The sequence below is a fragment of the Ischnura elegans genome (genome assembly GCF_921293095.1).
Source record: "Ischnura elegans chromosome 13 unlocalized genomic scaffold, ioIscEleg1.1 SUPER_13_unloc_3, whole genome shotgun sequence".
Classification (NCBI taxonomy): Eukaryota; Metazoa; Arthropoda; class Insecta; order Odonata; family Coenagrionidae; genus Ischnura; species Ischnura elegans.
The window spans coordinates 6,018,518-6,043,144 of record NW_025791659.1 but is presented as its reverse complement, the minus strand read 5'-3'; the positions used below and the strand labels follow the sequence as shown (position 1 = coordinate 6,043,144).

General features: G+C 38.3%; 1 protein-coding gene across 1 annotated transcript; it reads right to left on the bottom strand.

Moving 5' to 3' along the window:
* Positions 1 to 3,650: 3,650 nt before the first annotated feature.
* On the bottom strand, positions 3,651 to 24,071 carry LOC124172980 (heterogeneous nuclear ribonucleoprotein M-like). Its single transcript, XM_046552511.1, has 2 exons — positions 23,782 to 24,071; positions 3,651 to 4,791 (listed from the first exon to the last, which is right to left on the bottom strand). Exons 1-2 carry the CDS (start codon positions 24,069 to 24,071, stop codon positions 3,651 to 3,653), a joined length of 1,431 nt encoding a protein of 476 aa, XP_046408467.1.
* Positions 24,072 to 24,627: the final 556 nt, after the last annotated feature.

Below are 24,627 nucleotides of genomic sequence, written 5' to 3'. Positions count from 1 at the left end.
TTGTTATACTATCTGCAAGAGGATAGGAATTTTCTTTAATAGGACTTAGTAAAAAGACATTCATTTAGCGTCGCCCGAGGCTGTGAAAAATATTTTTAACTTAATTATTATAATTCTTCAAAATGGCAATAAATTCACTAACATTGCTGATTTATTAATAAAATTAATAGTTTAATAAACTTGTGCTGCATTATAAACACTCTTAAGTCTTCTTTCTACCATTTCAACGCTTGTTTATGCCCATATACATGAAAGTTCGCCTAATTGGGGCAGCAGCTTAATTGGGGCAAAGTGCACAAGTCCCGTTATGTCCCAATTAACCGGAATCTACTGTATAAAACAAATTAACCCGTTGAAAATCCTGATAAGACATCGAGCAAACGATTATTTAACTTAAATACGAGTTAAAAAACATATTTTTGTTTTCTGTTGACTGTGGCAGAGTAAGCTACAGAAACATTGATGTTCGTGAATCCATTCACGTAATGTGATGCTCTAAATAACTTCGTTAATTCCTTTCTTCACCCTTGCGCTCCAAACCAATGTTTATCATACATTCTTCTGTCACGTTGAAGAAATGTTATGTAAATAAAATTCAGGACTGGATTTCATGGAAATTTGAGGGAATAATTAAGGTGTTTAATGGGAAAAACTCCGGGTGTGCAACAAAAGTGGGGGTTTTTGCTAAAATAGCAATCATCAATGGAAAAAAGAATAGGTATTACCTGACTAAGGACTGGGTGAATAACACTTTAAACTGGTTGTTCGATTGCGTAAGACAATATAAAAGATGGTTTTGGTGATAACTTTAAATGGACTTTGGATTGGAAAGGAGAGATAATAACTCATCACTCCCTCCATCCTGGAGTGGAGTTTTTCCCCGCATTGGCTGTACACTTTAAATTTTAATTAAGGCCCAGCTTAGCCATCTAATTTATGTTCCACCAACTCGGTCAAATCCCAAGCAGCAATTGATATCCCAACAACATCTACACAACATTGTCGGCGTTAACTTAAGACATCCGTGCAATATCCAGGTTAAACCATTTAACGTTTTATGGATATCTGACAAATATCCTAAGGAAAAGTCACATAACGTTGCAGCGATGTCAAACAGTGGACGTGCAGGTCCATATAACAACATCTCTTGGATATCTTCACAGTATCAAATAAGTAGATAATGGGTGTGCTTAATTTGGTTTTTGATAATTTCCAAACATATAAAAAACACTTATGATCCTTAATTCTACGCAGAACATATGTACATTTATATTGGTACTGTTTGGTACAGAATTCTGGTCCAAATCAGTTTAAGTAAAGAGTTTTTGAAGGTGTAAGCTGTATATTTGTAATAAAAAATTTGGTGTTTGTAGTGGACACATTCTGTTATATTGTTGAAAGATACGAGAATATTGTATTAAAAGTTAACAATTCAATGTAATTCAAGAAAGCAAACATTGCGATATTAATCCGGTTTAATAGTTGTTAATAAATATAGTTTTTGGGTTGTCATTGCATATTCATAAGTAATTTTTAATTTGGAAGTTGCTAATATTATGCATTGAACGCAAGGTTTACAGCAATAGGATTTTGAATAACCCAAACTTTTCAAATGTTATCTGATTTAAATTGGTTCACAAATAGAGTTTTAAGGGTGATAATTGAAAATTTTTGGGTAATGTATTGTCATTTCTTGGAAAATATTCCTTGATATTGCATTGTGTGCTTCAATAAAGCAAACTTTTAAATGATTATCTTGTCGAAATCATTTCAGAAAAAGATTTTTTATGGCTGAAGGTAGAATTTTTGTGCTCAATTACGTATAAATGCTATAGTGAGTGGTGGGGAAATTATCCGTGATAACATACATAAATGATTTTAGCTCCCGAACTGTGTGGGAGAGAATTAAGAAATATTTTTCCCACTAGCCTGTCCGAGTGTGTCGCAAGAAGTAAACCTTTATATAATCCGGGGCAGCCCTTTTTTCTTTCTTACTAACGGATGGGCCTAAATTAAGGCACTTTTTGTAGGCATATTAACAGCATGGAGGTGGAAGGAAGCAATACTAACAGTGCAGTAGGATATGAATCGCCTGGAGAGGGCACCGCGCCCTGCCGTGAGGTATGGCCGTGGGGGGAGTAGATCGTGAGGGAACGAAGTACCCTTAATGGTTTTTTCAGAAAATTCCAAATATTCCTATGCTAAAGACTCAAGGCCGAAATTCGCCATTGAATATTCGTCATCTAAAAAGTGGAAAATCGAAAATCGTTTATTCCTCGGAATTCTTACAACTTATGAATATTCAATATTCTAAGGTAGCAAAACAATCAGGCAAAAAATCTAATATCTTTCGATTCAAGGAATTTGTCCTATTGTTATTGCAAGTTGGTCAAAAAAAATTCCAAAGATAGGCCCGTAAGAAAAGCATAGATAACTTTCAAAATATCAAATAAAATACTTTTAATCAAAATATCGCAATGACAACCACATCATAAAATCAACCTAGTTTTCGTCAGAGGAATTTCATTTTCAACAAAAATTCATAAATACGCAATAGTAGGAAAAAGTTTTAGTCCCAAAAGGCTGCCATGTTAATTCAAGTCGATATATCTCGAAAACTAATCAACTTTTTCGAGTTTTCGGAATTTTTTCCGTATCTTTTTTGGTCCACCGCCTGTGTACCAAATTTCAGCTCTACCGCTTTTTTGGAAGTGGTCGGCAATTAGCATACATGAGTGAGTGAATGGTTACACATTCTGTTGTATATATAAGGAGAAGATGTATGTTATCACGGATAATGTCCCCTCCACTAACTAAAGCATTAATGATATATGGCCGTGGGGGAAGTGTAGCCGCAATAGCCGATCCCAACACTGAGAGAGAGTGGCAATTCATACCAATGAAATTGGCCCATGCAGTGAATGGCGAGAGAATGGAATGTGTTTGATGACCTTGAATAAGAACCAGCTAGCTGGACCATATTCCACAATTAGTGACTGACACATACCTATATAAAAATATTTAATATCGAAAGAAATGGCTGACACTTGGACCACAGTCAGTTGAGAAAGAAAATATCGCACAGTTGGAATTCAGTAATATGGGAGAGAATAAATCCCACTGCAAATGAGTACATTTGTCATGGGTGTCATGGTGGGTCATTAGAAGGATAGAACACAAGGTGGCCACCACCAAAATACCAAAACATAATAGCCCCGTCATCCTCATGCAGTGATTTTAGCTACCAGCTTGTACGGGAGATAACAAAGGAGCCATAAGCAATCCGGGGCAACCCTCTGTAACGTAAGACGATTAATTTTCAGAACTTTTTTTATTTCCTTCAATTCTCTCCACAATACTCCACAAAACCTCTCCTTTTCACATCTCATTCAACAATCCCCTCTCCCAAACAAACCCTTCACAACCAAAATAACAACTCAGAGGACTCAATTAAAAAAATCAGACGTTACAGTCTTTCCTCCACCCTTTTAAGAATTTTGTCCATAAATGTTTTAATGCTTCAATCACTGGACAAAATTTTATTGCGATGCCGTTGGAGTACCCCTTGCTAGATGGTGCCACACCCGAACACTTACCGACTTCCAATCTATTTGATGTCGCTCATCGCCCTGCTTAGCGCATCCGCGTTCTTATGAGCTGATCCCGGCTAGACCAGCCCCAAGGCTGCATCCCAAACTGCCTCCAATGCTGCCAATGTCACCTCCACCGGCCAAAGCTCCAAGACTGCCCACTCCCACGGACAGCCCACCTGGCAGGGCAGCAGCTCCACTGCTATAGCCAAGGGCTGATCTCCTTGTAAGTGGTGGACTATCAGCAAACCGACCAGTACTATTCAGTCCTAATGATGGGGACACCACACTTGGCAACACTGCAGCACGAGAAACATCAAGTAGAGGGTTTCCACCAGCACCCAGACCCATACCAATTCCACGTAGACCTTCAGGTAAATTTGAGGGCAAGCCTTCAGTCTTTTCATTCTCACGGTCCATTCTCACTGTCATTTTCCAATCATACAACAGCTGATTATGAAGCATAGATATTGCTTGCACAGCTTCAACTGGATGCTCAAATTTCACCACACCATGTCCACGACTCTTTCCATCTTTGTCTCTGTTAAGTTTTGCATTAGTGACTTTACCAGCGAGACGGAAGACATCCCTCAATTTCTTTTCATCAACTTTGTAGTCCAAATTGGCAACAAACAATCTGCTGACTAGGGGTCCATTTATTCCCAGGCATTCTAAAAACTGTGGGCTCAGTCCATACGTATTGCCACACTTGTTCTGAATTGCAGGTGAGGTAGGACCAATTGGACCAGGTAAGGGTGCTGGTGCCTGCCAGCTAGACCGTGGTTCATCTCTGGGGCGACTACTTCCTCCACTCATACCAGCATTTCCTCTACCCCCACCACCACCACTGGAACCTCCCTTCATTGGCCTGCCATATTTGTCCCTCTCAATATCAAAATCCTCCTTAACAACAAGTTTTCTTCCTTTCAACTCCCACCTGTGCATTTTCTCAACTGCCTTCTTAACAGATTCTGCATTTTCAAACTCAACAATACCACACCCTCTAGGTTTTTCTCCATCATCACTAAACAGCTCCACATAAGCAACTTCACCAACTTCTGTTCTAAAGAGGTCCTTCAACTCCTGCCAGCGGAATTCATAAGGAATGTTGGAGATGTAAATTCTTCTATCTGCGGGAGCTCTCCTTCCTCCCCTGTCACGATCGCGACCGCCACTGGAACTTCTGGGTTGGAATCTACTTTGTCAATCACCTCTTCTCTTTGCCGCTCGAGTCTGCACCGTATTTATCCAATGTTTTTCTTGTTGCTCTAATTGACATTTTCAATTAGTTCTGCGGTGGTATTTCCCAAAATATACACACCGCGATCCAAATCATTCCGTACTACCACAGCCTTCCCAAATACTCGACCGAACTCTCCAATTACTTCTACTTCTGCTATAGGAAGAAAACGATCGCGTACTTCTAAAGCTTGCTGTATCCAAACAGTTTCTCCCATATACATGTGTGGAGTAACATATTTCTGAGCCACTACATCGATTGTTGCACCTGTATCTCGTAATATCTTCATTGAATACCCATTTACCATTCCCTCTGTCAAGTATTTGCCAAACATATTTTTATTATTTTCAATTTTTGAAGAACCAACGAATTCTTTTTCTTCGTTATCCTTCGTTTTTTTTCTTTGGGCAATTTGCGAGAAAATGTTGAGTGGAACCACACCCGTAGCACTTGGGTTGAAACCTCTTTTCGAAATTAAGTCCCGAAGACGATGATTTAGGCATCTTTTCCATAGCCAAGTCACGCCTTTCTTCATCAGAATTTACAGAAACAGTCTTCGGCTTTGTAAAATGGATCCTTTTACATTGTTGATCCTTAATATAATGATCCGTGGTTTTCCGTCTCATGCTTTCTCTAATAGCATCAAAACTATCCAACTTCTCAGCCAATACATTCGGATCCTTAAAATTTGGCCATTCGTCTATCAGGAGACCTCGCACCTCTATGGGTACTTTTCTTTTCATCTGATCAGTCACCATCAGTCCTTTTAACTCCTCAAAAGAAATTATATCCATCCCGTCAATCCATCCTTGGAAATAATTAGTCATTTTATATACTACATCACTCCACGCCATACCATTTGATTTGGACTGCTTGTAAAATAACTGTCTGAACATTTCTGAGCTCAATTTGTATTTCTTAAGCAGTAAATTTTTCACAAATTCATAACTATCAGCTTTTTCCCTAGGTTCTCGAGAAATTATATCATTAATCTCGTTTGATTGTAATCCCGTCAAGTAAAATACTAATTGGTGTTCCGGAATACCGGCCCTATCTGCCTGCCTTTCAAAACGTTCAAGATATAAACTAATGTTTTCCCCGTGAGGATCAAATTTATCCATATGCCAAGTTATATCTATTTTCGGCAGTGTCCTCTGAGCGGTCTCCGTCTCCAATCCATCACACTCACGGTTTAAATTGGTTTGTGAAAATTTTAGTTTCTCCATTTCTAACTGAAAACTTCTCTTTCTTTCAGCGTCTTCTCGTTCCAATCTTCTCTCTTCTGCCTCTCGTTCCCGTTCCAATCTTCTCTCTTCCGCTTCCCGCTCTAATCTTCTCTCTTCTGCCTCTCGTTCCCGTTCCAATCTTTTCTCTTCAGTCAAAAACTTCAGCAATTCTTTAACAAATTCCTCATCATTATCTTTATTTTTTAGTATTCCTTGTTTGTACTCTACGACTCTAGCTTCCCTCCCCACGTCAGCTCCTACTTCATATGCGATTTTGCACAAAACATCTTTAGGGACTCTAGCCAAATACGACATTGTTTAAGTTTTTCCGCAAATCTATCACCTAAACAACTCACTAAAATGAGGAAGTCAGAAACAGCACCCAGTATGCTCACACCATCCGGCAAAAAGGGTACTCACCTTTCCCGAAGCAAAAACGCCACACCAGTGAATTAAACTTCCACTTCTTCCGAAAAAGACCAAGTCGTCTTTGCTTGCAGCTCCAACTTCTCAATGTGCGTCCTTCCTTGAAGCAAATACCATCTCCAGTCCGCTTCCTCGAACCAGCAACTGTTCCAACGCTCAAACCGGCCGCTGCGTCTTCTCAATTTCACTCAGGCTAATTTTTCCAAACCTGTGTCAAACATCCCATCCTCGTCGCCAGAAAAACGTGGGCTCACACTTACGTCTGTAACGTAAGACGATTAATTTTCAGAACTTTTTTTATTTCCTTCAATTCTCTCCACAATACTCCATAAAACCTCTCCTTTTCACATCTCACTCAACAATCCCCTCTCCCAAACAAACCCTTCACAACCAAAATAACAACTCAGAGGACTCAATTCAAAACATCAGACGTTAGACCTCCCTTCTTTCTTACCGAAGCATCGGCCTACAATTGGACACTTGTGGTGCGATTATTAACAGCGTGGAACGGGATTAAAGGGGAATAACATAGTTAAAAGTAGGCTTCCATGTAAAAAAATAGGATAACATGATGCCACGTTACGGTAAAGTTAAATTAAAGCCACGCATAAAAAAAAATTTCAGTAAAGCTCTGGGAAATGTCGATGAATGGCAGGCTTCCGTAAAATAAAAAGTAGATAGATATTATGAAAGCATCCACATCTACATAATACCCTACGAGCCACCTCTAGGGTGTTTGGCAGGGGGTGATCAATCACCAGCATGAGGGCATGCATTTGGACTCCCACATGCACACCACACCGTCCAAAATACGTCCCGTATAATAACAAACTATACTACTATATGCTGTTAGAAATAGAATATAGAATAGAAATTCAGAAACATGCATTAAGTTTTACATAGGTTAGTAGGCTACACTACAAGTCATGCAATCTATTTACGAGTTCTATTGCTGCCATTAAAATCTCTTATTGATCGTGGAAAAATGACATTCGGAATCTGTCTGTTCTGCAATCTATGTTCCTTATTTTATTTATATGATCTGATCTTCCGTAGTACGTTGGCGTCCGCAAGATATGGTTAACTTCGTCAGAAAAGACACTGCTCTTGAATTTATCTAAAAGGTTTAGTCTATTTTTCAATCTACGGTCCGACAGAGATTCCCATCCGAGTTTATCTAAGAGGTCAGTTGCACTAACAAGACTATCGTAACGACCTTTCACATACCTGGCAGCTCTTCTTTGCACGAGTTCTAACTCTGTTATTGGCAGCGTATTCCAAATGTGGTCTAACGAGGGAAAAGTAGCTAATTTCTCTCACTTTGTCGTCGCACTTTCCTAATATTCTTTTAACAAAACCCATTTTACGATTAGCTTGACCGGTTATTTCTCGAATATGTTTATTCCACGATAGATCATTATTGAGTCTAACCCCTAGATATTTCACAGATTCAACTGCCTTTAACTGGGTGCCCCGAATGATATAGTTACGCTGTAGGGAGTTCTTCTTCTTCCAGAAATTCATTACGACGCATTTTTCCAAATTTAATTCTAACTGCCAAGCATCGCACCAAGCTTGGATAGCAGCAAAGTCATTCGTTAGTTCATCTATATCTTTGCTGGAACGGATTTCTCTGTAAACTACAGCGTCGTCTGCAAATAATCGTAACTTACTGTGTACTACTTCGCCAATGTCGTTTATATAAAGAAGGAATAGGAGTGGGCCAATGACACTACCCTGAGGAACGCCAGAGGTGACTCTAACCTCATTGGAGACTGCACCGTCTAATACTACTCTTTGGACGAGATCGCTCAAAAATTCTCTAATCCAGGAAATGACATCTTCGTCTAGGCCAAAAGATTTCAGTTTTATTATTAAATTTCCGTGGGGTAATTTATCAAATGCCTTTTTGAAATCAAGAAAAATCGCGTCTACTGGAATGTTGTCTTCCCCGGAGATTAAAATATCGTGGGCGAAAAGCGCTAACTGAGTTTCGCACGATCTGCTTTTCCTGAATCCATGTTGAGTTCCCATTAATAAGTTTTGCGCGTCTAGGTGTTTCATTACCCAGCTGACTACGATGTGTTCAAGGACTTTGCAAGAGATGGACGTTAAAGATATCGGCCTGTAATTAGATGGCTGTTCCTTGTCTCCACTTTTAAATATTGGCGTTACATTAGCGATTTTCCAGTCATTAGGTATTTCGTGTTGCTTGATGGATTTACTGAATATTAACTGCAAGTAATGGGCAATTTCTGAGGCTAGTTCTTTATATACGCGAGAAGGGATTTCGTCTGGACCAGGTGATTTATTTGGACTAAGCGATTTCAATATATTTTCTATTCCGAGCGTACTAATGTCAATAGCTGGTATCTTATGTATACAGGGATTGTCATCGGTCTCGGGTGAGTTTTCGGAAGGCTCCGTGAACACGCTCTTAAAGTAGGAATTTAATAAATTGGCTTTATCGTAACTGCTTGTCAACACATCTCCATTATCGTTTCTCAGCGAACATACGGTAGATCGTTTACCTTGAACTTCCCTAACATATGACCAAAATGCTTTTGGGTTATCCTGTAACTGCTCTACTAGTGTTTTTCTTTTAAAATTCGTGAACGCATTCCTGAACGCTTCCTTCGTGGCGGCTTTAATCATCCTATATTTTTTAATTATTAGCTCGCGTTCATTAGCGGATAAATCCGTGCTGACTTTTTTCATTTTAGCATGACACGCTCTCTGTCGCCTCAATGATTTTCTCACTTCCGCGTCGTACCATCTCGGTTCGCTGCCTTCTTTTACTATTTTACTAGGGATGTAGCAATTTATTCCCGAAGTTACGAGCGAAAGAAAAGCTTTCCAAGTATTCTCTACATTTAACTTTAATACTGATTCTTGAAACTCGGGGAAATCATTTTTCAGGTGACTCTTAAACCCATCAAAATCAGCTCTTTTAAAAATGAAAACTTTACGCTTTTTTTTTTAAGTTTACAGCGGTATTTAGAGAAAACTTTGCAGTTACTACCCTATGGTCACTTATTCCTTCGACAGTGCCAACGTTTATTACCTGATGTGGTATATTTGTCGCTAATAAATCAAGAATATTTTCTCCTCTGTTTGGTGCGGATGCTATTTGAAACAATGAATTAGATGTAAAAGTGTGTAATAAAGCCTCGCAGATCACTTTATCCCTCCCACCAGGAATGAAGCTATAAGTCTCCCAATCTATAGAAGGTACGTTGAAATCTCCACCCACAATCAAGTTTCTTTCAGGATACTTGGATGCTACGCTGTTTCTGATATTTTCTAGAGCATTATACCCTTTTCGTCTCCTTCGAATATACTTATAAAGCCCACTACAGCCCTGGTCTTTTAGAGAGTTTCTCAAAAATGTATCCTTGGCCTTTAATTTTTCGGCGTTTAGTTTCTTATAGGCATCCTTTTAATCACTTAAATATTTTCGCCACCTCGATGTCTTATCTTATGAAGCCGTCTCACACAATGCTTTAGCCTTCTGATTTTTGCGTTATAATATTCGGGATCGGGGTTTGCTTTTAATATTTTGGAGGGAACGTATCGATCTGATCCTTCGATTAGTAGGCTTTTGAAGTTTTCCCATACTTTATTTACACAATTCCCATTCCTTACCCATCCCAAGAATCTTTCCGCGAGAAAATCACTAAAACCAACCAAATCCATCCTACTATATTGCTTGCACCGTTTATCTTTTAAGATTTTTTTGGACTTTCTACACTTAACAGACAAGGAAACCGCCTTGTGGTCGCCTATGCCGTCGAGAACATCGGAAGAGATAAACATATCCATAGGCCTCACTAAAAACACATCCAAAATATTTTCCCCGCGGGTAGGGTCCTTAAATACCTGGGAAAATCCCCCTAGCGTTACAAGGTCATTTACTCTCTGCTCCGCCACGCCTCCCGTTGCAGTTTAGGCTTCCCAGTCCACATGAGGTAGGTTGAGGTCCCCCACTATAATTACCGGATTATCCCTCCCTCTCGCAACTTGGCCCTCATGCAATGTGTTTAAACGGTCAAGGATATCTAGGCCGTCATTTGGAGGCTTATAGACCGCAGTTATTTCCAACTCCCAGTCGGTTCCTGGAAACAGAAGTACTATAATCATTTCATAGGTCTCATCCACCCTATGCAGAAGACAATGTATATTTTCCTTTACGCCGAGAAATAGCCCTCCCCCTCTGCCGGCCCGGTCTCTTCTGTAAACCGTAAATCCATTCGGAAAAACCTAATCATTCAATATATCCTCATTTAACCATGATTCAGTGCCAATTATGATATCCGGACATTGTATTTCGACAATTGAACTCAACTCAACTGATTTGGATGCGACACTTCTAAAATTTAATTGTAGTAATTTCAAATATCCATTCAACGAATCCAACATCTCAACTAAATCTTGGCATTCCCCATCCAAAATATTTAAATTTGTGCAATTTACATTGATATTATAGTCCACGTTTTGTGTAGTAACCGTGTTTGTCTTTTTAACATCTCCCGAAACAACACCTCCCGGACCCCTACTCAGTTTCCCTTCATTAGGACTGAATTTACCACATCACATAAAAATCCTCCAAACTTCTTTGCACCCCTTCTATTTAGGTGCAGTCCATCTCTACCCAGATCATATTCCTTAACCCAGCAGTTTGGATCCACAAAAAGCAGTCCTTTTCTCTGGCAAACACACTCGATCCCTTCATTAATATAATCAATTCTATTTGGGTCGAAATTTCTTCTCCTTAAGATACCACTGATAATAGTTGTTGCACTTTTAAACTTTTTTCTTGCCGCGGAGCACAAATCCCATAAATATCCAGTTATTTGATCGTCAGATTTACCCAATATGACGATATTTTTCCTATACGTGGCATAAAAAGCTGTAGGATTATATCCGACAGTAAAAACAGCATATTCCTATGAGACGGCAAATTATGTGGGTGGGTTGTGGGTGTAATGTGATGCGGGTTGCATAACTGCATATAGATACCTGATTCGGCCAACGTTGCGAAAAAGCAACAATTTTTTTTTACCATAAGCAAATTTTTTAGAAGGCCCATATTTTCAATTTACCTTATTTAGAATGTTATTTGGTAAAAGAAATGAAAAATATATATATTTTCAAGTATTTCTTCACTCGGCCTTTAATGGTTTAATACCCCTGATGCAAAAGCGATTTCACTAAGTAGAGATAAAAATTTAAAAATATGACTTGGAATTACAAATTCTTGTTATAAACGGGATTTCACTACGAAGAAGTAAAATATTAAAAATGTGACTTGGAATTGAAAATCCTTGATATAAAAGCGATTTCACAGCATTGAGATGAAATATTAAAAATGTGATTCGGAATTGAAAATCCTTGTTATTAACGCTATTTCACAGCGTAGAGATTAAAATTAATAATGTGAATTGCAATTCAGAATCCTAATATAAACGTGATTTCAAGGCGTAGGGATAAAAAGTTTAAAAGGGGATTTGGAATTGAAAATCCTTGATATAAACGCGATTTCACTGCGTAAAGATATAAAATTAAAAATATTATTAGGAATTGACAATCCTTGCTATAAACGCGACTTCACAGCGTAGAGATAACAAAATTAAAAATGTGATTTGGAATTGAAAATCCTATCTATATACAGCCCTTGTGGTGACTGACTCACTCATGGATACAAATTCCCGACCACTTCTAGAAGTGCTGGAGAGCTGAAATTTGGCACGCGTGCGGGGAAACCGAAATGATCCGGAGGAAAAATCCGAAAACCGGAAGTTTCCGCCACGTGTCGTCGCTAGGACGACAAAATGGCCGAAATCGGGCTTTTTCCGGTGACCGTCTTTCGGTTTTTATTTTACTGCGCGCGAACCGTGCGTGCCACACGAGTTGTTAATGCATTTTTTGAAGGCTGATGAACGTAGGCACGTAATTAAGTAAATTTATTAGTTTCCGTTTGAGAAAATTACAGCCAAAATGGCGTCCAAAAATTGATTTTTCGAAAAACATTTCATTCCTTCCGCTCCCCTCGACTTAATTTCGGATGTAGGATAACGAAAATGATTATTATATATGCTCATAACATCGTCTACGAAATGTTGGCAACAATTTTCTTTCTTCGTCCTTGGTTACTCAGAAAAAAAATAAAATATACCGAAAATCACCGAAAATTACGAAATCCAAAAGATTAACACAGGATTTTGTAAATTTTAACCTGATGGATTTCTTTCAAACTTAGTATTTGCATACACTAATGCATTGACTTTCAGAAAAAATGAACATTTAATAAATTATTTAATCGATATAACGGCGAAAAAATGAAAATGGCGGGCACTACTAATTTTTCCGGGGAGAAATTTATTTTTTAATGTATTACTCTCGAAATATGGATGCCATAGGGACAACTTCTCTTAGATATGATAGTAAATGGATGTGATCATATAACATCATCATCTTTAAACCCCCTTAAACCCCCTACAAAATTAAAATTTGCGTATAAGTAGACTTTTCGGGTACTTTTCGCCACAATTCCGCCGCTTTTCCAACCCTTACCACTCATCGCTACGGAATTGATATGGGCGATTGATGAACATTGGCAGTACAAACCCATAAACCCCCAGTAAACCCACCTACACCCCACAAAAAATAAAATTTTGCACATAAGTCTACTTTTTGGGTACATTTCGTGACTTCTCCACCGCTGGTTCTTACCCCAACGACTCATCCCTACGGAAATTCTGTGAACGGATGGTGACCGCATGGAGTACACACACAAACCCCCGGTATCCCCCTGAAATCCCCCCAAATGTAAAATATGCCATTAAGTCTCCTATATGGGAACTCCTCGCAAACATTACGCCGCACTACCCGTCCCCTCTGAGCTCTAGATCCGGAATATTTGGTGAGGGCGAGCCACCGTAAACCATACGGGAAAAATATCAGAAAACCCCCGATCACCTCTTGGAACCTCGCAGAAAAAAAAATTTTTAAAGTCGCCTTTCCGAGTACTTTGTTACAATTTCGCCGGTGCCCCTTCTACTTATTAAAACCCCCGATAACCCCGTGAAACATCCCAAAACAATTCTCTAATAAGTAGCCTCTCCGGGTAAAGGAATCGTCAGAACTCCGCCACTGTTGCGGACCGCTAGGACTTATCGGCACGGAATTTATAAGGACGATTTCTTTGGTTTAACACAAGTATAAAGCCCCCGGTATTCCGTTGGAACCCCCCGCAAAAAAATGAAAAACTTGCCATTAAGTGTTCTTTTATGGGTACTTGTCGCCACTATTACGCCGCATTACACTACCCTTTACAATCATCGCTACGTGATCACTGTGGACGATCGGTGACCGCATGTATAACACATTAATACCCCCCAATCCCCCTGGGCACCCCTCTCGGTGGAGAAGAGCATTAATGAGGACTAAGCGGAGCAGCCGCGGGGGGCTCCTCAACCCCAAGGTGGCGAAGCCGCCCCACAGCGAGGAACGGAGGAGCCGTTCCGAGGAGTAACTGGCGTAGGCGAGGAGGAGCTTCAGTAACCCTCGGGCGGCGAAGCCGCCCCGGTTTTCAAGCGGCGCAGCCGCTGTAGACTCACCCATCTCAACTTACATTCAACCCCTGGGCGGCGAAGCCGCCCTACAGCGAGGAACGGCGAAGCCGTTTCGAGGAAAGAGTGGGGCGTCTCACTTCCCCTTGGCCGGCGAAGCCGGCCCCTAGCTGAGGTGAGATTATTCGAACTTCGAAAGTCCTCGAACGACCACAAATGTTGACGGCGAAGCCGGAACCGGGGTTTTTAAGGGGCGGAGCCCCTTAACGAGCGCGCGGAGCGTGCGAGTCTCTATTATATACAGCGCTTGGGGTAACTGACTGACTGATGGATACAAATTCCCGACCACTTCCAGAAGTGCTGGAGAGCTGAAATTTGGCACGCGTCCGGGGAACCCGAAATGATTCGGAGGAAAAATCCGAAAACCGGATGTTTACGCCACGTGTCGTCGCTAGGACGACAAAATGGCCGAAATCGGGCTTTTTCCGGATACCGTCTTTCGGTTTTTATTTTACTGCGCGCGAATGGTGTGTGCCACACGGATCGCTAATGCATTTCCTGAAAGCTGATGAACGTGGGCACGTTACAACGTAATGTTGTTAATTTCTTCTTAAGAAAATTGCAGCCAAAATGGCGTCCAAAAATTCGTTTTTCTAATAAAAGTTCATAACTTCCGCTCCCTTCGACTTAATTTAAGGTGTAGGATAACGAAAACGATTATTATATATGCTTATAACATCGTCTACGAAATATAGGTAACAATTTTCTTTCGTCGTCCTTGGTTACACAGAAAAAAATTAAAATATTCCGAAAATCACCGAAAATTACGATTTCCAAAAGATTACCATAAGATTATGTCAATTTTAACCTGACCGATTTCTTTCAAACTTTGTAGTTACATACACTTATTTATTGTCATTCAGAAAACATGAACGTTTAATAAATGATTCAATGTATTTAACCTAAAAAAAATTAAAATGGCGGGCACTACTCACTTTTTTCGGGGACTGGTTTGCTTTTTACTGTATTACTCTCGAAATATGGATGTCATAGGGCACCCTTCTGTTAGATATGACAGTAAATGAATGTGACCATATAGTATCGTCATCTTTAAACCCCCCCAAAACCCCCTAAAAAATAAAAATTTGCACATAAGTAGCCTTTTCGGGTACTTTTCGTCACAATTCCGCCGCTTTTCCAATCCTTACCACTCATCGCTACGGAATAGATGTGGACGATTGATGACCGCTGGCAGTAAAAACCTATAAACCCCCGGTAAACCCTCATAAACCCCCCCAAAAAATAAAATGTTGCATATAAGTCTACTTTTTGGGTACTTTTCGTGACTATTCCACCGCCCCCAACGACTCATCCCCACGGAATTTATGTAAATGGATGGTGACCGCCAGGAGTACACACATTTAAACCCCCGGTATCCCCCTGAAATCCCTCCCAAATGTAAAATGTGTCATTTAGTCTCCTATTTGGGTACTTCTCGCAAACATTACGCCACACTACCCGTCCCCTCTGAGCTCTAGATCCGGAATATTTGGTGAGGGCGAGCAACCGTAAACCATACGGGAAAAAATACCAGAAACCCCCGAACACATCCTGGAACATCGCTGAAAAAAAATAAATGAATTTTAAAGTCGCCTTTCCGAGTAGTTTTCGTCACAATTAAACCATTGCCCCTACCACTTATTAAAACCCCCGATAACCCCGTGAAACCTCCCAAAAAATTTCTAATAAATCGCCTCTCCAGGTAAAAGTATCGTCAGACCACTGTCCCGGACCCCTAGGACTTATCGGCACGGAATTTATGAGAACGATTTGTGACCACTGGTTTAAGACAAGTATAAACCCCCCGGTATTCCGTTGGAACCCACGCAAAAAATGAAAAACTTGCCATTAAGCCTTCTTTTATGGGTACTTGTCGCCACTATTACTCCGCATTGCACTACCCTTTACAATCATCGCTACGTGATCACTGTGGACGATTAGTGACCGCATGCATAACACATTAAAACCCCCGAATCCCCCTGGGCACCCCTCTCGGTGGAGAAGAGCATTAATGAGGACTAAGCGGAGCAGCCGCGGGGGGGCTCCTCGACCCCAAGGCGGCGAAGCCGCCCCAGAACGAGGAACGGCGAAGGCGTTCCGAGGTGTGACTGGCGTAGGCGAGGGGGAGGGGGAGCTTCAGTAACCTTCGGGCGGCGAAGCCGCCCCGATGTTCAAGCGGCGCAGCCCGTGTAGACTCCACCCATCTAAACTCACACTCAACCCCTTGGCGGCGAAGCCGCCCTCCAGCGAGGAACGGCGAAGCCGTTTCGAGGAATGAGTGGGGCGCCTCCCTTCCCCCTGGCCGGCGAAGCCGGCCCCTAGCTGAGGTGATATTATTCGAACTTTAAAAGTCTTCGAGCGACCACAAATGTAGACGGCGAAGCCGGAACCAGGGTTTTTAAGGGGCGGAGCCCCTTAACGAGCGCGCGGAGCGTGCGAGTCCTTGTTATAAAAGCGATTTCACTACGTGGAGATAAAAAAATATATATGTGATTCGGCATTGAAAATCCTTGTTATCAACGCGATTTCACAGCGTAGAGATAAAATATTAAAAATGTGATTTGGAAATGAAAATCCTATTTTTAAACGCGATTTCAATACGCAGAGATAAAAAATTTGAAAATGTGACTTGGAATTAAAAATCAATTTTATAAACGCGATTTCACTGCGTAGAGATAAAAAAAATATTATTTGGAATTTAAAATCCTTATTATAAACGCAATTTCACAGCGTAGAGATAAAAAATAAAAAATGTGACTTGGAATTAAAAATACTTGTTATCAACGCGATTTCAAAGCGTAGAGATAAAAAGTTATAAATGTGATTCGGATTTGAAAATCCATGTTATAAACGCGATTTCACAGCGGAGAGATAAAATATTAAAAATGTGATTTGGAATTAATATCCTGGCAATCTTGTTGGATATGCTGGAGACATATGCCAGACTGGATCTCGCAGTTTGCACTGAACAATGTTCGCATAGCACAGGTGCATCGATTGCTTTTGCACAATATGAATTAATCCGTTTTATCTATACGATTTTTTGCACTTAATAATATGTGGGCATTAATCCCTCCCCCACCCTCCCAGACCCTTAAAAATATGCAAGATTTTTAATACGGTCCCATTATCATTTCGTTCGTTTTGTTTGACGAGGTATCCTTGAGCGTACCCTAGAACAAAGTCCTGGATACGGCCTTGCTTTTGCCCTTCCAACCAGATAGAAATCCTGGATCCACCCCTGTCCATGCAAAGCAAGTGAGCCAATAAGAAGCTTGTGCATTGTGGTCGTTACCAACAGCAAAGGTAAACTTGAATCCAAATAGAGCTCCGATAGTATCGGCAAACCACGCGTTAACAGCTCCAGCTATGTCGTTCTATAAGGAGAGGGTCTCCACGGAGACTTGTGGAGAAAATCATCAAGAATTATGCTGTGCTGAAGGCCAATCTTGCTGGAGCTTTTAACGTGTGGGTTGCTGATACCATTGGAACTCTACTGTGTTAAAAAATAATGCCGATAAAAAATTGAATATGTGATTTCGAATTGAAAATCTTTGTCATAAGCGTGATTTCACAGTGTAAAAATAAAATATTAAATATGTGATTTTGAATTGAAAATTACTATTACAAAACGCGATTTCAAAGCATAGAGACAACATATTAAAAATGTGATTTGGGCTGGAAAATCCTTGTTTTAAACGCGATATCACAGCGTAGTGATAAATAATTAAAAATTTATTATACAATTGAAAATTCTAGCTCTTAACGCGATTTCAAAGAGTAGTGATAAAAAATTAAAAATATGATTTGGAATTCGAAATCTTTGTCATATGCATGATTTCACAGTTTAAAAATTAAAAATTTAAATTGTGATTTAGAATTGAAAATTCTTGCTCTCAACGCGTTTTCAATGCGTGCCGATAAAAAATTGTGTGAGTGATTTCGAATTGAAAATCTTTATATTAAGCGTGATTTCACAGTGTAAAAATAAAAAATGAAATATGTGATTTTGAACTGAAAATTACCATTACAAAACGCGATTTCAGAACAAAGAGAAAATACATCAAAAATGTGATTTGGGCTGGAAAATCCTCTTTTTAATCGCTATTTCACAGCGTAGTGACAAATAATTAAAAATTTCATTTGTAATTGAAAATCCTTGTTATAAACGCGATTTCAAAGAGTAGTGATAAAAAATTAAAAATATGATTTGGAATTGGAAATCGTCGTTATTAAAGCGATTCAAGATTTACGTACCTACTGATAAAAAATTGAAAAAGGTTATTTGAATAAAAATCCTTGTTATTAACGTGATTTTACTGCTTAGAAATAAAAAATTAAAAATGTGATTGGCATTCAAAATTCTTACTATTAATGCGTTTTCAAAGCGAACTTATAAAACCTTGAAAATGTGATTTCGAATTGAAAATTCTTGTTGTCAACGCGATTACATGGCATACAGATAAAAAATATAAAATTTGACTTGGAATTAAAAATCCTTGTAATTAACGCAATTTTATTGCTTCGAAATAACAATATTAAATATGTGATTTGGAATTGGAAACGCGATTTTGAATTGAAGATCCTTGTTATTAACGTGATTTTACTGCTTAGAAATAAAAAATTAAAAATGTCATTGTCATTGAAAAATGTTGCTATTAACGGGATTTTAAAGCGTACAGATAAAAAATGGAAAATGAGACTTTGAATTGAAAATCCTCGTTATTCATGCGATTTTATTTCTTAGAAATAAAAAATTTAAAAAGGGAATTGCATTGAAAATCCTTATTGTTGAAACGATTTCAAAGCGTGCAGATAAAAAATTGAAAATGTGATTTCGAATTGAAAATCCTTGTCATAAGCGCGATTTCACAATTTAGAGATAAAAAATTATATGTGATTTTGAATTGAAAATCACTATTAAAAGACGAGATTTTACAGCGTAGTGATAAATATTTAAATATTGAATTTGTTCTAGAAAATCCTTGTAATTAACACGATTTCATAGACTAGTGATCAAAAAGTAAAAATATGATTTGGAATTGAAAATCCTTGTTATCAAAACGATTTCAATGTGTACAGTTAAAAAATTGAAAATATGACTTTTAATTGAAAATCCTTGTTATTTACGCGATTTCAAAACGTAGTCATGAAAAATTAAAATTTTGATTTGGAATTGAAGAACCTTGTTATTAACGCGATTTCATACCGTACAGATAAAAAATTAAAAATGTCACGTGGAATTGGAAGTCCTTGTTATTAACATGATATTACTACTTAGAAATAAAAAATTTAGAATAATATTTGGAAATGAAAATCCTTGTCATACGCGCGATTTCACAGTGTAAAGCTAACCAAATTAATTATGAGATTTAACATTGAAAATCACTAATACAGAACGAGATTTCACAGCGTTGAGATAAAATATTAAAAATGTGATATGGACTGGAAAATCCTTGGCATTGACCCGATTTCATAGTAAATATAAAAAATTAAAATTATGATATCTAATTCATAATCTCTGTTATTAGCACGATTTCACTGCTTAGAGATAAAAATTAACAATGTTACTTGGACTTAAATATCCTAGTTAATAACGCGATTTCACTGATTACAGATGGAAATTTTGAAATGTGATTTGGACATAAAAATGCATGGTATGAAAACATTTTTAAAGCGAAGTGACAAAAATTTAAAAATGTGATTTCGAATGAAATATCCTTGTTTTTAACGCGATTTCAGTACTTGCAGATAAAATAAATTAAAAATGTTACTTTGACTAGTAAATCCTTGCTATTTACGAGAATATACTACTTAGGGATAAAAAAAAATTATATGTGATATGGAATTGAAAATCCTTCTTTTGAAACGATTTAACAGCATAGAGCGGAAAAATTAAAAATGTTATTTGAAATTGAAAATCTTTGTTTTAAACGCTATGTTATTACGAATTGAAAAACCTTGATATAACTCAAATTCACAGCGTAGTCATAAAAAAATGCAGAAAATCCTTGTTAAAGAAGCGATGTTAAAGCGCATAGAGAAAAAATTAAAAATGTGATTTAGAATTTAATACCTTTGTTATAAACGCGATTTCACAGCGTAGCGATGAAACATTTAAAATATTATTAGAAAATTAAAATCCTTGTTATGATGCGATTTCATTGCGTAGAAATCAAAAATAAAAATTTTAATTTGGAATTTAAAATCCTTCTTGTAACGCGATTTCACAGCGCAGGGATAAAAAATTAAAAATGTGATTTAGAATTAAAACCTTTCATAGAAACGCGATTTAGAACGCGCGTAGAGATGAAAAATTAGAAATGTTATTAGGAATTTAAAATTCTTGTTATAACGCGATTTCACTGGTTAGGAATCAAAAATTAAAGATACAATTTGAAATTAAAATCCTTTTTGTAATCGCGATTTTACAGCGTAAAGATAAAAAAATAAAAATTACTTAGGCATTAAAAATCCTTGTAAAAAACGCGATTTCACTCCGTACCGATAAAAATTTAGAACGTGATTTCTCATTGGAAACCCTTGTTACAAACGTGATTTCACTGCGTAGAAAAATACAACTAAAACTGTGATTAATAATTGAATATCCTCGTTATAAACGCGATTTCATAGCGTAGGAATGAAAAATTTTAAATGTTATTAGGAATTTGAAATCCTTGCTCTTAACGCGATTTCAAAGCGTACCGATAAAAAATGAAAATCGAATTGAAAATCCTTGTGATATGCTTGAATTCACAATGTAAAAATTAAAGATTAAATTTATAATTTTGAATTGAAAATTACTATTACAAAACGCGATTTCACAGCATGGAGACAACATATTAACAATGTGATTTTGATTGGAAAATCCTTGTTTAAAACGCGATTTCATAGAATAGTGATAACTTATTAAAAATTTCATTTGTAATTGAAAATCCTTGTTATTAACGCGATTTCAACGAGTAGTGATAAAAAATAAAAAATGTGATTTGGAATTGAAAATCCTTTATATAAACGCGATTTCACAGCGTAGAGATAAAAAATTAAAAATGTGATATGGAGGTGATAATCCTTGTATAAAACGAGATTTCAAATCGTATAGATAAAGAAATAAAAATGTGATTTGAAATTTAAGGCCTTGGTTAAAAACGCGATTCGATTTCGTTAGCTACATATTTCTGCATAACAAGGACATCCCACTCTCAAAATTTAACGTTCATTTCATTAATTTCTGTAAAGGCTATAGCGGGATAAGATGGTAAAATCTGCACTAGGCTGGATTCTTATTTGGGATTATGCACTCGAAAGTAAATATTTAGAAACCCCTTTAGCGAAATTTTTAGATGCCTAGGTGGTCCCACGGTCCTTTTATCGTAAAAAACGTGTTTTTTCGAAAAACATTTTTCCTGAGCGAGGAAAAAGGACTTGGATTAATAAAGAAATAATTGAAAAAATTAAAGTTAGAGACTGCCTCTATAAGAGATGGAAAAATAGTCCCTCGAGTTTGAGTTATAGAAGGGAGTATCAAACTTTTAGAAATCAAGTTAATAAAGATATCTACCGAGCAAAAAAGAGTTTTTACTATCATAATATAATTCGTGAAGGTAATGATGCAAAAAAGATTTTGGAACTAGTTAAATTAATAATCGGAGCAGATAAAAATAAGGGGCCTGATCATACTATTGTTAAATATTTCTCTGGTAAGATGAATTTAAAATCTGTGGTCAATCTCTTTGTAAAGCAGTACTCTAAAGATAACGAAGAGCTTAGAATAAATTGTTCGGAAGTTTTATACGAGTACAGTCCTGTTACAATAAATAATAGTATAGTGGTTAATTATGCGACTGAAAAAGATGTTAAAAATTTTCTCAAGAGCATTGAAAATAAAGGACCTGGAATTGATGGGATAAAAATTAAAGACTTAAAATCTAACAGCATCTTTATACCGGTTTTAAAAAAATTTATTAACACTAGATTTATGGATTTTTTGGGAATATCCCGCGTCAGGTTATTGAAATGGCCGACGTTTCTTCTCCTATGCCGGAGACCTCATCAGGGCGAATGACCGTGTCGTCTTTACTTCGCATTAATTTATGGGTGGTGGTAGGGAGTTTTCTGGAAGCTTGTTTTTCTGGAAATGACCGGAAGCCATGTGTCACTGATCTTGTGCCCGCTGTCTCTGTTGAAGTCGTTTTTACGTTTTTTGATTTCCAAGGCTTCCCGGAAAATCCTCGCTTTATAGTACTTCTCCCTGGCGAGAATTTTTGGGTTTTTTACATCGATGGTATGTCCTTGTGCGGCATGTTCAGCGACTGCTAACTTATCGGCGTGGCCCAGTCGAATCGCCGCGCTGTGCTCCTTCACTCTGGCTCTTATTGTGCGTCCAGTTTCACCCACGTACACTTGGTCGCATGTGCCGCATTTTAATTGGTATGCTCCCTCCGTTTCCAATTTTCCCTTCCTTTCACGTTTCGAATGATATCTCTAATTTGCGTGCGTGGCTTAAACACGGTTTTTATCTGATGTTTATGTAGTATTCTGGATATTTTATCCGTGACCCCTTTAATATACGGCAGGAATGCTTTTTTCTGCCGCTCTTCGCTCTTTTCTTCTTCCATCCTTGAGTCCTTTTTACTTAATTTGCGGGAGATGGCCGTCCTTATTTCTCTCCGTCTGTATCCATTCTTCATAAGTATGTTCGTTTATTTGTTTAGTTCTTCGGCCCTGTGGTCCTCGTCCGTGAGAATTATCGATCGGTGGATCATTGTGGACATCACTCCATAAATTTGAGCTGGATGGTGATGTGATCCGGCTAGTAGGTACTTGTTTGTGTTTGTTAGTTTTCTATAGACGGTGTAGCCCAAGGATCCGTCTTCTATTCTTGTGATGAGGAGATCCAAGAAGGGATATTTCCCGTCGCTTTCCACTTCCTTCGTGAATTTGATGTCCTCGTCAATGCTGTTAAGATAGAGGTGGAACTCTTCCAACTTTTCTCTGCCATCATCATCATCATTAGTCAACAGTCCTAAGATTGATTTGACGCAGCTCTCCATTTCTCTCTCCTATCCACTAATCTCTTCATAGCTACATATTTATTCTCTTTTACATCCTTTATAACCTGTCCGATATAACTCATTCGGGGCCGTCCCTAGCCCTTTTTCCCTTCCACTTGTCCTTCAACGATTGTCTTCATCAGACCATCGCGCCTCAAAATGTGGCCAACTAAGTTGTCCCTTCTTCTGCTTAATGTTTTTAGGAGGCTTCTCTTTTCTCCTACTCTCCTTAGCACTTCATGGTTACTTACACGGTCGATCCATTTTCTCTTCATCATTCTTCGGTAGCACCACATTTCGAATGCTTCCACTCTTGACTTTTCTGCTGCTGTCAACGTCCGAGCCTCGCTTCCATTGAGAAACACACTCCATATGTAGCATCTGATGAATTGTTTCCTTACTTCTATGCTGGTATTTTCAGCTGTAAGAATATTCTTCTATTTGTAGAAAGCCCTCTTCGCCTGCGCTATTCTACTGTGTATTTCTTTCTTGCTCCGTCCAACTTCGGCTTCCCAGGTAAGAGAACTCGTTCACCTCTTCAAGCTTATGCTTTCCTAGGTTGATGTTTGTTTTTCTCTGCCGTGTCTCCAAATTACGAATGTATCGTCTACATACCGCAACCACATCGACGGTTTGAAGGGGGCCTTCTCTAGAGCTGACGTCTCGAAATCTTCCTTGTATATGCTGGCCACAGCGGGAGAAATGGAGGACCCAATTGGTGCCCCTTCTGTCTGCTCGTAATATTCGCCTTTCCACTTGAAATAGGCCGTCATTAGGCATATCTCCGCCAGGTTGGCTGTGTCTTCTCCAAATTTCTTCCGGAGGATACTAATGGCTCTCCCTCTCGGTATCTTGGTGAAGAGGGACACCACGTCAAAGCTGACTAAGATGTCGTCCATCTCCATTTTGACGTTTTGGATTCCCAAAATTTCTCGCCAGGGAGAAGTACTTTAAAGCGAGGATTTTCCGGGAAGTGAGAGGGTTGTTGCTTTATTGGTTTAAAGATTATTTATTTAATAGAAAGATGGTAGTGAAAGTTCAAAATGTTGTTAGTGATATTATCAGCATAAAAATGGGAGTGCCCCAAGGATCGATTCTGGGGCCAATTTTGTATTTAATTTATGTTAATGATATGCATGAATGTATTAAAAAATGTAATTTACTTTTTTATGCTGACGACACAGTCTTGATATCTAGTCATGTCAACTTCAAAAATGCGGTGAATAATATGCAGAATGATATCAATAATATGTTAAAATGGTCCCATGACATTAATTTAATTTTAAATGAAAAAAAAATCTAAAACAATGCACATAACTTATCTTGCTTCTCATATTAAATCAATACACATATAAATCACACGGTCATGAATGTCTACATTCCAACATGATAACTTGTAACTGTAATATTTTAGAACAAGTGAACGAATATAAATATTTGGGTTTGATAGTTGATTGTAAT